The 17,204-nt window shown below is 37.8% G+C and overlaps 1 protein-coding gene across 1 annotated transcript in view; it reads right to left on the bottom strand.

The window, feature by feature from the left end:
* Nucleotides 1-7,156: 7,156 nt before the first annotated feature.
* The window catches only part of npc1 (Niemann-Pick disease, type C1), a 45,784-nt gene continuing 35,736 nt past the window's right edge, over nucleotides 7,157-17,204 (bottom strand). The window contains exons 19-25 of the mRNA XM_036555781.1: nucleotides 16,180-16,295; nucleotides 15,110-15,239; nucleotides 14,686-14,886; nucleotides 12,565-12,796; nucleotides 11,350-11,463; nucleotides 10,044-10,206; nucleotides 7,157-8,650 (exon numbers count right to left, since the gene is read on the bottom strand). Of these exons, the coding sequence (XP_036411674.1) occupies nucleotides 8,568-8,650; nucleotides 10,044-10,206; nucleotides 11,350-11,463; nucleotides 12,565-12,796; nucleotides 14,686-14,886; nucleotides 15,110-15,239; nucleotides 16,180-16,295 (1,039 nt within the window). The 3' untranslated portion in view covers nucleotides 7,157-8,567. The remainder of the gene's footprint in view (nucleotides 8,651-10,043; nucleotides 10,207-11,349; nucleotides 11,464-12,564; nucleotides 12,797-14,685; nucleotides 14,887-15,109; nucleotides 15,240-16,179; nucleotides 16,296-17,204) is intronic.

Genomic DNA, 17,204 nt, shown 5'->3' with positions numbered 1-17,204 from the left:
TAAATTAAAGGGGATTCCACTGATTTGTTAAAAAGTTTTTAACAAACAGAATTGTTAAGATGTAAACAAAGTCATTCCAAGTGGTTTGATGAGAAGTGCTCTGTTGTAGAGAAACTTACAGAGTTGAAATTGTTCACAGTGGTGGACAGTCATTAGACGTCTGAAGAGGTTAATGGCCCTAAAAGCTCCCACACAGAAAGCTGTTACATTAAATGGTTATGAATCCACTGCCAGATGTCAGAATTTTGAGGAAGTTTTGGCCTAAATCTTATTTAAAAGGAAAAAAAAGCACACAAAACACACTGTAAGGCAAGGTAGTCTTAAAATATGTGTATATATATATATATATATATATATATATATATACACACATACATACATACATACACACACACATACATACATATATTGATATAGATGTCTCACTGTTGTCAGAACAAAACCTTGTATCTCCAAAATGGTAACTTTACAGGAGAAGGAAAAACCTGCTTTACTTTTAATGTAAGTCAATGGAATCAGAATTTTTCCAATTCATTTTGGGTCATTTCATTTACTCCAATCATCATGAAATTTACATACAATATAAAGGGTAGAAGGTATGTTCAAATTATGTCAAAAACTGAGAAACGGCAAAATATATATATATATATATATATATATATATATATATATATATATATAATGACTACTTTGCCTTGTTTTTTTGTATGCTTTTTAAAAAATATATATACAGATTATACAGATTAATCACTATTTTACCATCATTAACATTACATATAAAAATTCTGAAGAGCAGGTTCACTGCTCATCTAGATAACAAATAAAATGGCTATATTTGTGTTGTAGAGACTGTGACCCCTGGTTCCTATCACCACCACTGGAAAGAAATCTGAGTTCGCAAGTTTCTCTACTGTGAATCATTTCACATCAAACCATGCTAAATGAGTGTATATACATCTGAATGATTAAACTACATAGAAAAAGTGCTGGAATTCCCCTTTAACTAGCAGAAGGCGTAAAGGGACTAAAACCTTACGAAAGCCAGCAAGATTAAACCCTCTCTGTGTGCACAGAACATTTATATAAGCAGCTTAGAAGAAGGGGATTGACGCCTTCCACATTCCAGGTTAACCCGTAGCTGGTGTAAAGAAAATGTTACCAAAACACCTGCATCTCTCTGTGTATCACTGAACCAAACTCGTCTACCGCCAGGGCAAACTGATCACATAGCTCTGCAGTAATTGAGGGTCTGTCTGTGGGTCTAGACTTTAATTCCTTAGTCTCATAACCACATAGGCTTACATATTAGTTTCATAGTAGCTATTGAATACATTCACCGTACTGCCACTTTCTTAGAATCTACCTTTCTGGTGTAAAGACTGAGACTGTAGCTCATCTGAAGATGCACAGTTAGCATTAGTCACACTATAGCCCTTCATCAAAGGCTAGTTTCTGACCACACAGCCGCTCTTGGCTGGATATCTTTGGTTAGCAAGCTGTTCTAAATCCAGTAGAGTGTAAAAAACCCCAGATGTTCCACAGTCTGTAATTGCACACCTACAAACTAAACCTAGGTCATTTCTGATAAAATGGCCAATGGGTGTAGGTAAACTGGAGACTTGGAGTAATTCATAGTAGATACTGAATAATCTTAAATTAACTCAAATAAGTAAATAAAATAAGTCTTAAGATTAATAACTGAATAATAAACCTGCAATTTAACCCTCACCAACTGCTGGCAGGCCCAAAGCTTTATTACACACATCTATAACCTAAGAATAGCTCCACTAGTTTGCATTGAAGTCCCTGTAGTTACTGAATAATAAGCCTCTGTGTGAAATCAACCTGGAATGTTAAGAAGTTAAGTGTTAATGCAAAAGCTAGATACCTATAAGCTTATTGAGGAACGTGGTTCTCAAACTGTTAGATTATTCACAGAGGCATTTTAAAGAGGCTCATAAAGAACCAGGCCATTCCTAGATGCTCCTTTTATTCCCACGCATGACTGCATCACCTGTTTGAGAGGTCTTATGAACATTTCACAACGCTCCAAGTCTTAAATTGCTCTTATAAAGTTAAACATTAAATAACTGGTATTAGTCCTCTTTTTGTTTGAATACAGGTCAAATTGGATTCGTTAATCACTGCTTTCTGTTTTCATTTGCATTTGGGTTTCTATTTCTGCCGTCGTTTGGAGATCTCATGAGTGAAGAGTGAAGAAGTCATGAAGGTGAAACTGTTAGACTGAAGACTAGGTGAGGTCATGATGGTGGGAGGAAGATGAGAAACATCCTCCCACTCTGCATGGAAACATACTCCCGCTGTTTCTCACAGCCTCGCACCTGACATCCTGCAACTCCCAAACTCAGAGCTTATCTGCCCTACACCTACGCATCGTCTTCATTTAGGTGCTACATACATATCAGTGACCAAAATATCAGTGACCAAAATAACAGATTTAATACTATCACAGTGTTATATAATATATTATATAATATACTGGGAAATAATTCACATATGGCCAATGGGGGGTCAACCAACTCTGGCCTGCATTCTTAAAAAAAAGACGGGGCTTCAACAGTTCTGTAGTAAAGAAAACGGTTCTTTAGATTGATGGATGTTTTTTTTCTTTGCATGATTAAAGGGTTCTTTACCCAAAAGGGTTCCTCTATTGTTACATGCTTGATATCATAACAATAGAACAACACTTTTGGGTGCTATATAGAATCATCTACAGCACATTCTCCATCAATCTGAAGAACGCTTTCATGATGCAAAGAACTCTTTAATCATGCAAAAGGTTGTTTGGGTGTTCATGGTTCTATATAGAACCATTTCCATTACTAAAGAACCCTTGGAGCACCATCTTGTCGGTGTATATATATTTCTTTTTTCTTATATATATATTTTTGTATTTAAATTCTACGAGGAGGCTACGCACCTAAGCTTTTCACTCACCTTCGCACCTGTGTAAATGTGATGTGACAATAAACGTGACTTGATTTGAGCTTTAAGAGTGTTAGCGTAGCCTAGCCACTGACCTAGGCTGATAAATGCAACCAGGCTATCAATAATGTAACTCCTACTCAAAGAAAACGGCTATTTCTATCTTTATTCTGCCTAAAAGGAACAGCAGAGACAGGTTTTTCCTTTTCCAGCCAGAGAAAAAGAAGCTAACCTGAAGTAACGTTATCGAGATAACCAGCTACTTTGCTAACTTCAGCTTTCAGCTTGTTCTTCTCATCTGATGAGTCATTAGTGTTATTTGAGTAATCCATTCTCTTCATTGTAGAGATGATTTGAAGGTATTTGGCTTCCTAATCTGGTGTCCTGAATTCACCAGCTAACAAAAAACAAAGAAAAACATTTTAAGAAATCCAAGCTAAAACAGTTGAACTTTATTGCACCTTCAAGATTCATCAGAAGGTGATTTTATTGGTCTTTCAACTGAAAAATCTCACCACTGTACAATGAAATTACGTAGTTACGTAGTAAGATTAGCTGATTTTGGTCAGAATGTCCCACTAAAAACACATTGGCTGTGTCCAAAACGGTTCCCTATTCACTACATAGTGCACTATTTCGGGGTTTGGGCGTTTTGTAGTGGTGCCTGAAAACAGTGCAGAAGATGCAGTGCACTCTAACAATCCCACAATGCACTACAATAAATAGTGTACAACTGATGTACCCTAGTGAATAGTGGATACCCATAATGCTCTGCGTTATTTATAAGTAATGAGCAAACCCGTATAACATTACTGTCTGAAATCCTTCACCATCACCGATTTTGCTCCCTACTGTAGTTTTCTATATAGAGATCCGGATTTTCAAATATAGGGGACCATTTCAGACACGGCAAATGAAATCATTTCCCCACAGGACTTATACCAGTCGTGGGCAGTCATGGGCAGGAGGGCTGGAGGTTAGGGAACCAGCCGTGCGACCGGAAGGTCGCTGGTTTGATCCCCTGAACTGACAGTATATGACCGAGGTGCCCTTGAGCAAGGCACCTAACTCACAACTGCTCCCCGGGTGCTGTGGATAGGGCTGCCCACTGCTCCGGGCAAGTGTGCTCACTGCCCCCTAGTGTGTGTGCTTTCACTAGTGTGTATTTGGTGTTTCACTGCATGGATAGATAAATGCGGAGGTGAAATTTCTAATAAGGGTCACTTCATCTAAAATCTTAATATCAACAGACCTTCAGCTGAACCTCTCATTTATTTACAACACCAAATAATATGTCAACATGTCCTGTGGCATGGCTGGCTATTTATTTTTACTGTGACTTTTTGAATAGACCTAATTGCTTATGATTATCGGGATGATATTCTAAACAGTATAATTATCCCTGGGTTTGATGCAATATATCATTAAAACCCCTAGATTACATATATAAGGTTTCTGTGAGTCTACCTAGTGATCAGCTTGAACAGGAGCTGGTTTTAGGTAATGTTCTGAAATGTAAATTTGGTGATCCTCTGATGGAGAGCAAGGAAAATCTAGGAAGGGATTCAGAGGGGGGCAAAGCGAAGAGGAAAAGCTTACATAATAAAGGCAGCTGCATCTTCCCCGGCTGCCTGGTGAGTGGAGACCAGGGGAAATCAATATTTCATTCCGTCTCCACCATGCGGGGAGGGGGAGATAGAAACATATCAATAAAAGATGAATTGCCAGCTTGTATGACAACAGCTCAGAGAGGCCAGTCAGCTCGGGTCATCTCCTGCCACTGGGCCTCAGACGGACCCTTCAGGTCAGAGTGGGGATAAGATTTGCACAGCAAATCACTGAAGGATAAATACAGCCTTGTTCAGTAGCCCATAGTCTGTGGGTTTATGGGTGCAGGCTGAAATGACCACACAGATCAGGAACTTTCTGCTTTCTCAGGCTGGTGTATGATGATCAGGAGGTTAAATAAACGCTGCTAAATTCAAGAATGAACGTGTACGCTTTACCAAAAAAATGGGTCAATGAAGACCACAGAAAGCTGAATCAGTGCATTTCTCAGTGCAACATTGCGGCTATACAAGGCTATCTAACGCCACCTTGTGGCTCAACAGAAATCAGACTTAGTGCTGCATGCCCACATTTTGGTTTGTGAAAGTTGTGCAATTAAACAAATAAAGCTACTGCAATTACAAAACTAAGCAAAATAAGTAAAATTACAATGAAATATTTTCACATAAAACTCCTCAAATGGAATCCTGTTTTGTGCTGATTAGCTGAAAGAAGACACACTGCCCACTGAACCTCTCACATTTCTTTACAACACCAAGTACTCTGACTTGTAATTTTTTTTTTTAAAGACAGCAATTGTTTATGGTTATCATAACAAAAAAAATCATTTTAAGAAGGATAGGTGGTTTCAGAAAGAGAGCGTGTGTGTCCAATGCTGACTTTTATACAATAAAGCAAACCTGCAACAGCAGTTTCTGCAAGAAATGGCATCATTACTGAAATTATTTTAGTGCTGCAAGTCAGTTTGATAGAAACAGACTGCAGGAGGGAAATTTTTCAAACATTTTTAGCACATCTTGATCATAATGCCTGCAAAATGCATTTAAGTTGATGAAAACTTAGTTACAGTGAAATGCAAAAGTTTGGGCTCACCTAGATGTTTTGTTGATTTTCTAAGTGTAATAAGTTAATATTATCTAAAGAGAACAAACCTCTCACACTTCAATGCACAATTACTGTTGATTTGCTAAATTTAGCGTATTTGACAAAAAACTGCAAACATTACAGTATATTTGATGTTTCCCCCAATGTGTTAAATTCAACAAATAAGCAGTGACTGGGTATTAAAATGTGCAGAAGTGTGTTTTCTGTAGAGGATGTGTTCACTTATTTTAACTTTCTGGAACGTCAAGAACTAAATGGAACGGTGTAATTTAAAAAAAAGACCCTGGCAGCCAAACTTAAAGTTATGGTTCTGCTAGAAAACAATATGTACAGAATTTACCCCTTACAAGTTACCCCTACAGCCAACACAACCCAATGTATCTGAAGGAATCTTTTGCACTGGAGTTATGAGGAAAAAGTAACCATAGTTCCATTAACAAGTTTGTGAAGCTTATTCACACCATTTAGCATTGTGCTAACCGCATGCCTAAATTATTACACTTGCCTCAAGCTGGTTTGAGTTACTAGGTAATCACAAATAGACTTGTTAAAGCAGTTTGTTTGACACTGTTCAGCATACTTTTATCCATAAACATGGACAAAAGTATGTGAATTAATGATATGATCTGCATTTTCTTTGTCCAAGTTCAATATTTCTTTTAAAATAATGTAATAAATACATGACACAACATTATTCTACAATAAACCTCTACTTGAACACATTTCCAGTGCATCAAAATGAAACTGAATCTAATCATTTATGCCTCCCAAAGTGTAAAAATGTAAGGTGGTGCAATCATCCAAACAAATATGCAAATATACCATTAAAAAGGCTAATTCACTTATAAAATTAAAGTTAAAAAAAAATTAAAATAAATAAATAAAACTAAAACAGTTCAAATAATAGCAAACCTTTTGTCTATAAATTCTGATTGCCTCAAATGTCACACATAACCAACAACAAAGGACTTTTATTCTGACACCCACATGACCCTTAGTGTGCAATGCCACGATCAGTAGTCCTTTCACAAATATTGAAAAAATAAACTTATTTTTGCAGAAAGATTATGCATTTTTTTTACGCTTACAAGAAAGTGTCCTGAGTTAGGGTCTCTCAGTCGGTGTGTGTGTGTGTGTGTGCGCGCGCATGTGTGTCTGTTAGTGTATATGTGGCCATGTGAGGCCATGTGAGGCCATCATTCACAAGCAGTCTCTTGTGTTTCAGTGTTCCAGCTTCCCAAAGCACGTCCAAATACAAAGATCAGTTTATATATGTTTCAATGTGTGGTTTGCGCCACCTGACATTTTATGGGTGGAAAAAGAGATAAAAAGTCCTGTTTAAAATGAATTTATAACATTACAAAAGCTATCAACCAAAAAAACACATTGAATAGACACAAAAATGCACATCATATACTTTTTTAATATTATCACCCTTGTCATCGGCCCATGCAAGTATGAAGGCTTATGTAGCTAGAAAACTGATTGCGAACCATGACTTTAATTTGGCAATAATAATGGCAACTGAATGCATGAATTACAAATTAGTAGCACTCTTTTATTCAAAAAAACAAAACAAAAATCATACAAATATCAGAACGTATTCTCCACCACGGAATGCAGACATGAACAATTCAGTAAATGTTACAAATTTAAACATTAAAATGGTTTAAAAAAAACGTCTCCCACCCTTTGTTGTGCCAGTAACAGTCATATTTTTCCACTTTTTCAAAACACCTCAAACCTCGCCTCTCCTCGCAGAACACTTTGTGATTCAATGCTAGGACCAACAATGTGCTCCAAGATATTCCATGCTAAATTATACATGATTAATAATAATAATAAAAAAAAAGTATGTAGACACAACCACAGGTGGCCACGAGTTCTTGGTTGTGTAGAACATGCATGTTTATATAACTTGATTCATTTTGTCCTGCAGCTTTTATAAGCCGGCTTCTAGATTAGCACTCTGGACGCCTCGTAAACAGGTTACAGTTCTTCAGACTCAACCCATTTAGATTAATATTAACCCTAAATTTCTCCCACTACATTCCACTGAGGTATATACTCAGCACTGCAGAGTAACTGAGCTAAAAATAGGCCTAATCATGAAAGCATGGATTCAAGTCCAGGCTAAATGACCCACTTTTGGGGAGAAAACTCCTGCTCAGTTTAGGACACGGACCCCATTGAAGGAGCGCCAGTTGTTCCTTTCTTAGTATTTCAGTGCCGCTTCCTTTACAAAACACTTCTGTACATGAGTAAACAGCAGTTAAGAAGAAAAACCCCAAAACATTTGTGAATAACAATCTCCCCCAACAAAATAAGTCTGCTAACACCTTGTGAGTAGAGTTCACTCTTCATGTACAGTGTCACTTAAAGCATCAACGTAAGACTTCATGGAATTCTCAGAAGTGTATTAACCGCATTGATGTTAAATGTTGTTTTGACAGAGTAATCGATTCATTTCCTTTTAATGCAGTTACACCAACAAAATATACGTGTTCACACAAATAAATAATTTAGTCATTTCAGATGCATTTTCTTATTATTCTAGTACCAAAAAAAAATTAATAGATTTCTGACTGGCATTATATGTCTACTACATGGCTGTATGTATAAAATGGTATTTAAGCTTATAGTTTTGCATACTGAGAGTTTGGTATTCAAAAGTGAATGCAGCTTCCGTCGCACGTCCTGCAAAAAAACAAAAAACAAAAAAAAACAAACAAAAAAAAAAGCCAGGACGAACACAGCGTTCCCAGTGCGGAAGATTACGCAATATTATTATTATTATTATTATTATATATTTTTTTTACACTTCCAAGCAGAGGTCCTGAGTTAGGGTCTCTCAGTCGAGGTGTGTGCGTGTTAGTGTGTGTGGCCATGTGAGGTCACCGTAGCCGCGCAATCCCTTGTGGTTCGGTGCTTCAGCTTCTCCAGAGCAGCTAATAATTAAGCAGACGCTCACGCTCCGTACCAGAGAACCTGCTGCGGGCGGCCATCACTTTAGCTTTATTAACCGATGGGCCTGTGAAGGAAAGAACACAGTGAAACATACAGTTCAGTCACAAATCTTCTTATGGTAACGTATTTTTCCGAGGCTGTTTTATTTGAACCATCTTCAAGTCACATGCTGTAGTTTGGAAGGAATGGTTTGGAGAACACAATCTTTACTTACTCAAATTTGGTTTCTGACACTGAGTGACATGCGGTTATGCATAAACAAGGATATAAGTAGGTCAGTAGCTAAAAACTGGAGTTTCCAGTCATTGTGAAGCCTACATTTTGTCTGTTTTATATGAGCTACATTAGCTTTGCCTAACTTACAAGAAAGTTCAGGCTTGTTGGTGGCCTACAAGTCGACTACATTTGGGATAAGGGGGAAACTGAGGTTGTACACAAATATTCAGTGGCAAATAATAAATGGTACCGTCCACAGTGATATTAACAACATAAAGAAAGCAACAAGATATTGAGAATATGCTAAATGCAATGCCAATTCCAAAAAAGTTGGGACAGTAGACAAAAACCAAATAAAACAGAAAGCAGTGAATTGTAAACTGTTTTTTTTTCAGGTATTTAATCGAAAACAGCACAAAGAAGAGATATCTAATATTTCACCCCATCAACTTTATTGATTTTTGTAAATATGTGCTAATTCCAAATGTGATGCCTTCAACACATTTCAAAAAAGTTGGGATGGGGTAATGTAAAACTGGATAGTTTGTTGAATGATCAAAAACAGCTGTTCACAATTTTCCAGTGATATATAGGTAAATCGGTAAATCATAGTGATGCTATGATGATTGGGCGTAAAAGAAGCACTGACAAAAGGCTCAGTTGCCACTTTGTGAAAAACATTCAAACAGTTTAAGAACATTGTCAATGCATGACTTCAAGAAATTTAGGTATTTCCCCATCTACAGTCCATAACATTATTAAAAGATTCAGAGAATCTGGAGGAATCTCTGCGCGTAAAGGACAAGGCAGAAGACCAACACTGAATGCTCATCACCACCCATTCCTCAGAGGACACTGTGTTAAAAGCTAACATGCTTCTGTAATGAATATAACCACAGGGCTCAGGAATACTTCAGAAAACTCATGTCAGTAAACACAGTTCGTCGCTGCATCTACAAATGCAGGTTTAGACTCAGCTATGCAAAAGGGGATGGTAAACATCTCACTGTCTCAACATTTTTTGGAACATGCTGCAGGCATCACATCTACAAGTGTAATTTATAAAATGTAGAAAAATTTATAAGTGTATGAAAAGCATCCACTAGGGAAGACTGAACTATAATATTATTAACATAATGCAAAGACACAGATCTATTTAAGTACCCGACACTACTCCACCCCTGTGCTTTGGGGGTTGGTTTTGCACATCATAGTGATTAAACAGTCTCTAGGTGCTGTACCTGCATAGCTGAGGAGCACAGGTAAAAAGATGAGGCCATGACTTGCTCCCAGCAGCACGATGGCCAAATACATGCGGAAGTAGAAGACTTGGAAGATCTGGGACTTGGAGAGTGCCAGGATCAGAATCCCACCAAACTTTGTTAGCGTGATGCCGCTGAACACCTAAAAGCAGAGGCCGACAAAAGAACGTCCATCAGAAGGTCTCAAATACCCTTAAAGTATATAATAAGTTAAAGTAAGATGATTATATATAAAGTCTCCTTATACACTTCACTCAGATGGTTCTTCAAGGGTCCGTTAGTAATAAAACGGTTATATATAGAACCACGAACACTCAAAGAACCCTTTGCAAGATTAAAGAGTTTGCATCATGAAAGCATTCTTCAAATTGATAGAGAATGTGCTGTAAATGGTTTTATACAGAACCTTGCTGAAAAGGGTTCTATACAGCACCCAGAAGGGTTCTTCTATAGTTAAAGTCAAGCTTGTAACAATAAATGAACCCCTTTGGGTGCTACATAGAAGCATCTACAGCACGTCCTCTATCAATCCGAAGAATCACTTCAGCATGCAAAGAACCCTTTAATCATGCAAAAGGTTCTTTGAGTGTTCGTGGTTCTGTATAGAACCATATATATATATATATATACACATATACACACACACACACACACATATATATACATATATATGTACACATACGGAGAGAGAGATCTGTGAAGAACCATTAGGATGTATGTTTTTTTTTCATAGTTGAATGGTTCTTCTCTATGATGGAAAACCTGTTGTATAGAGTTCTTTAAAGAACCTTTTAAAAAAGATTTAGCACCAATAAGGGTTACAAACTTGTTACAAGTCAAAGAACATTTCTTGGAACTATATAGAGCCCTTTTTACTAAGAGTGTAGCAGACAAGCATCAGAATTTCACAAGCTATATAAGAAAAAGAATGAAGTTAAAGTAACGTGAACATCCACAATGCCTCGTATTTCAAAGGTGGTGATCTAACTGAGGCAGACAAGCAGTTTAACTGCAAACAGATATTTATCATTTAATAACTTCTTATTCCCCAAAATACCTGAAATGTCTTTTATATAGACATTTTACTGTCTAGTTTATAGTATTTAAACCTCTACTGTAACAAAAAATGTTGATATGATGTTTGATTTGAAACATTTAAACAGTAGTATATATGGGGAAAGAATGGAAAGGAAACAGCATCAGGTAAATCAGGTGAACTGCTTCATGACGATTCATTTGAGATTTTCAAAAAAGTTTCCAGTCAGCTAGTAAACCGATCACTTACAGAGCTGCCCATATGTGCCAGAGCCTCCTCAGCCCGCTCCACCCGGGTGCTCTTAGTACTGATGGAGAATGCCCTCACGATGTGACTGCAGAACTCAACTGATATACCACAGCTCTAAAAATCACACACACACACACACACACACACACACACACACAATAAAAAAGAAACTTTATAGTTTGGTGACAAATCAAATGTATACAATTTACCACTTCCCAGATGCAGCAGATCAACCAAGACATGTTTGGTGTCCAAATTTTGCTTTTTTAGTTTAGCACTGGAGCTGCAAGGCTAACGTTGCTAACAAACAGTAGAACTCAATAGGCACCCACATGTTTTCTGCAAATACATCCTAAAAACTTCTCTCAAATCACATTCAGGTCTTTACTAAGGTCGCACACGTTTGTCAACATAGTTAGGACACAGTATGACTTACTATAAACTTTAAAAATGAATAAAACTTAGCTGTAGCTGAACAATGTGAGAAGCTATTTTTAACGGGTGTTTGCAGAATCATGCCTCCTCCCCTTCACGTTCATGTGTGTTACATATGGACACTAGGTTAGAGTCATGATTTCTGCTGTTTCTATTTCTAAACATACATCATCAACATCAACAACAACAACAACAACACCAACAACAACAACAACACCAACAACACCAACACCAACAACACCAACACCAACAACACCAACACCAACACCAACAACACCAACAACGATATAAATCACAAGCATAATCCGTAGTGTCCATATGCCTGTGTGACATACATGTACGCAAAAAGGAGTCCACATTTGGACACGTATTGTCTAAAATGGCGACGTTTTGTTCACCATAATAGTTCACAGTAATTCATGTCCAAAACAACATAATTCTACCTGACCTCAATGAAGACCTGGATGCGGTTAGAGTGCGTTTTGGGGAAGTATTTGTGGAAAAGATTAGGTGGCCATTGACTTCTAGTGTTTGTTAGCAACGTTAGCTTTGTGCTAAACTAAAAGAAGGCAAAACTGGATCGGAACAACACGTCTTGTCTGATGTACTACATTTGGCTGACTGACTACATTTATAAAATTGTATAAATTAGATTTTTTGCCAAACTGTTCCTTGTCCTGCCAGTTCCTATTAACTGGCAGATGGTGTTTCGGCCATTAAGTCACAACAATGCACAGAGAGCGGACAAAACTGGCCAACAGCAGTGTTGTTTCTACTCACCATGACCAGGTTTACAAGGGAGACGGCGTTGAGGCTGATGCCCCACAGCCACATGACTCCAAACATGTTGACCAGGATCATTGCGATGGTGAGCGATACCAGCACGGCAGACCACAGCTCGAAACCCAGGAGCACTGTGGTGACCGCAAAGACAGCCGCCAAAGACACACCGAGGTTCCGTGCCGTGTCGTGGGCGATGGTAAGGTACTGCTCGTAGAACACATAGAACACACTGCAAAAGGGGACAGAAAGGAGAAAAACCAGAAACAGGAATAAAGAAAAAGAGAAGGAAAGTCAGAAAGAAGGAACAAAAAGAGGGAAAAAAAGTGAGTGGGTTGTTTTCTGATGCAACTTTGGTTTCGCATTAAATATACCCATTTTTAAATTTACTTTCAAAATGGTACATTTCCTAAATTAAGAACTAAATGGTAGTGGTTTAAAACCTTTTCGTTTCCAGCACTGAAGGAGTAAATGAAACATTCAAGAATTCAATGCACTAATTTTTAAAGAAGACATAGTAGATGAAACAGTATTTTCTTTGCCAATTCACATATATTACACTGTAAATGGCAATATGGCACTTCACTACAAACATGTAATTAAGTTTACTTATTTTACTTAAAGAAGTTATGGTTTCAAAAGATAAATTTTGAGAGTTAACCTGAAATTTGTTAATTTACATAGAAAGTGAAAAAATTGGATTCCAACTTTCTTTTTTTTAAACAAACTCAATGTATTACAGTTTGCAGTCTACTTGTCACTGAATCCACCATTTGAGAAACTAAAATGTCAAGTTTCTGCTTTTAGTGTTTTTTTGTTTTTTTAACGAAAGGCATGTGATTTTACAGGCTGTTGATGCTGTATCACATCTGGTAAATGTCCCAACATACTCAATTAACCATGCCCACTTATCCAGCCTTCATACCTTTACCCTCATAGCTGCCATTTCACATTTCTGATGGACAATGTAAAACACTAACACTGTAAAACAGTGATGTAATGTCACATATCACAGACATTAAACTTCTGTGTTATTGACTGATATACCAGACTCTTTATCATTGATATTAACAGGCTCTCTGTGGGCTAACTGGACCATATTCTGTCCTCACTAGAGTAAGTTGGCTGCTAACGGCTGCAGTAATATTCAGCGATAGGCTGTGAGTTTAAATCAATATCCAAACTGTAACAAAGTAAGGAATAATGTTACCTGAATGTCTGTTATGAGCTTCAAATATCTCTGTTTAATCTATAATGCTACGGTAAAATGTAAACATTCAACACAGTTAGCTTGATGCTAACGTAACAGGCAAATCCCTATTACCAAATTTGCAGAAATTAGCATTATCTTAGCGGTGGAAATGGGTAAACAAGGAGTTACTTACAAACGATTACAAGATTTCTGTATTACACATTGGGGTGTAATGACACGCTTACAGGCACAGGTACATTATTTTGTGAACGTATCTGGTCTTTTAGGGTAAACAAGCTTTAAAAGTTGAACATGTATGATTTCTTTATGCTGCAGCCATTGTGGAGTTCTCTAACATGGCCACGCCCCTCACCCTGCCCCTTCCACTGAGACAGCCAATGAGAGCAGTGTTCATTAGCATACAAAATCAACACCCAAATGAAGCCACAGAGGAGGAAATGACAGCACCAAAACAAACCTTCCATAGCAAAATGTGTTAGCCTGAGTCAAAGCACACTGTAAAATACAGAACTAGATTTGAATACTTAAACTGGCTGGACCTTTCAGATCTTTGCCCCACCCCAACCACAGAAAAAAAAGGGAACGTTCTGTAACGCTGTGCAGAACGAGAGCAATTTCTTTGCCCTTGGCGTCGTTTTATACACGTCACAACTTGCACAATTTTTATGACTCTTAACGGAAATGGGTCACCAGGGATGACCTCTTACTGCATGAACTTTGAATACTATTTCTGGTGCGAAAACATGTTTTGAAAAGTCATGCAAACCAACTCTCAGGGTCTAAAAAGAGCACTTAATGCTTTATGATTAGAACAAAAACAGACCATAACTGAGGCAAACTCACAATCACGTATGATGGTAAAGACTGGACTTTTAAATAAATAATATTTTACAATGAGAAACCTTTACCTGTATGGGAAGACAGAGTGGGTTTTGTTCTTCAGTCCCATAGAAACAGAGATGTTGTAAGCCAGTTCACGAGCCATCTTCATGGCGTCAATGTAGTCAGAAGAAGTCTTCAGGATGGAGTGGTAGCTCATGAAGTAGGTGGCCCCCACGTCAGTGTTGTTGTCCTTCAGGACCACAGCGGTGCTGTATGCAGCATGACCTCTACAAAGGACAACACTGACATTCATTAATCACTAAACTCATTAAGATAGGTTGAGATTGTTTAGACCATTCGTTTTAACAGTTTTTCATTCTATATGAACGCAGCAGCAAAAAACAGAGCAAGTTTGAATACCCGTTGATGGTATGTAGACATGCAGGTTAGATGACAAAAACACTATAGCCAGTCTTTGACACTGCACTTAAATTGCAATTAATAACGCACCCTTTTCCACACTTGATGTTGGGGTTATCAGACAGGAACATTGGAAGGAACCTCATGAAGTCAGTGCCATTAGGCCTCTGTTTGCCACTGGGAGTCATAGGCCTGCAGTGCACACATGATGGATCCACCACTGCAACACAAACATGAAAATGTAGACTGAATTAGAGACACGGCAAAATATAATACATGCAAAAAAACATAACAGATTTTGGGCTGGTTTATCTGATGTAGATACATTTAAGACATTTAAACATTACCTTGATTATTATTCTTATTCTTCTTATTATTATTATTACTGTTTTTTTTTACTGTATGTTGAAATGGTCAGACTCCTTGCCACAGAACAGCTTTTGACAAAAATAGTAATATTTTAATGTGACAGTGAAAACAGAGAAGCCACAACTATTTATCAAAATTCAATCTGAGTTTTCAGTTTCAGTTTCAAGACTGCTACTACTAAAAACAATACATATGTTTTATAACAAACTATAATTTTGAGCGTGTTCTTATTGAATATCAAATCTTATCCAGCAGGCAGCAATAATGTAGTAGGTCCAGCTGTTTCTATCAGTCACTACTGTCACTTCTATAGCATTTAGGAGTCCTGTATCAGGACAAAGAGTGTAACAAAATTAAAATAATCACCTTATTGGTGTCATTTCATTTGGTTAGTTCACCGTTTTGCTATCATGGAAAGCAGCACTGAGAGCGGCTTTCGGTCCACAGGCAAAAGAGTCGCTGGCTAGAGTGGATAAAGTTAACTCATGACAGACTTGTTTGCCTGAGAGCACAAATGATGCAAGCAACACCTGTGTTCCCCTCCTCCACCACTGCCAAAACTCTCCACAACAAACAGGTTTAAGGCTCTGAGCTTCCCAGTTTTATCGTGGCCCTTACCAGAGCATAGTAATACTCAGATAAGGTTAACGTATAAGTAACACTCAAAAATGGATTCGAAGAACTTTGGAGTGGAGGGGATTAGACACTCTGCCTCCATACAAAGGAGGGCCAGTGAACTCTGGAAGTTTGTGTGTGTGAAGGTCTTGTGGATTCTGTGGCTAATGGTTTACCTGAGGCGTTGCAGAAGGCTCCAGTGGCATTGTAGTATCGGCAGCAGGTCGACTGAGGCTTCACCCAGTCAAAGTAGTCATCCAACCAGGAGGAGGGCGTTGTGCTGATCTTAGAGCTGACAGATACACAAGTTACAATAGAGGGCTTATCAGTGGACATGTTAACTCCATCTCAATTCAAAGTAGCCTCACCAACACAACCGTCATTTCACTAGATGAGACTGGCAATAGCTTCACAAATGTTTCAGAGATTAATACAGCCTTACTGATTTCTTACGACAGCGATAATATTTATTGGCCTGAGGTTATTTATCAGATGTCACACATGTGTCCTGAATCTCAGAAATGTTAATAACTGAAGTAAATTGAGAACTGCTGCCTGTATTTTGGCCCCAATTATGGCCATTATAACAAAAGAAGTAATCATCAGGAAGTACTGATCAATAAATCATTAAAAATTAAAATCATTAAAAAAACTGGTGAACCTGTGAACAAAGCATGAAGGCCCACAGGGAAAGAAAACTGATTTTTATTTTATTTTTGAGAAATTTCCAACAAACGTTGGAGGGCCTACCCCTCGAATAAGCACCATATATCAGTGAACCTTAAAAATCAACAGGATGGTGGCAAATTAGGTGGAATTTTTCTACAACATAATTGTTAATAACCGTCGCTCGCAAGTGAACAGCTGAGATGTTGGGGGGCGCGTGTATTTTTTTTTTTTAAAGGCAAGGGGCTAAAAAATTTACAAAGATGTTTTTGTGGGCCGTTGTTGCATGGCTTGTATTAATATTGTTTACCATTTGAAAATTGTATTGTTTCACTTATTTTTTCAGTGATCTTTAAGTGCCATCAGCAGCCCACTTCGGACCACTGGTCCTCTTCAGTAATGGCCCAAGGACCACCAAAGGGTGCCTCGCGGCCCACATGTGGTCCAAGGCCCAGTGGCTGAGAAAACCTGCTTTACTTAACAGTATTACATATATAACATTAACAGCTACGTTAAATTAGCAAATGTTTTTAAA

The sequence above is a fragment of the Colossoma macropomum genome, unplaced genomic scaffold (assembly GCF_904425465.1).
Source record: "Colossoma macropomum unplaced genomic scaffold, Colossoma_macropomum, whole genome shotgun sequence".
NCBI lineage: Eukaryota > Metazoa > Chordata > Actinopteri > Characiformes > Serrasalmidae > Colossoma > Colossoma macropomum.
Note: the sequence above shows the minus strand (reverse complement) of the source record. Positions and strands in the feature narration are given on the sequence as shown.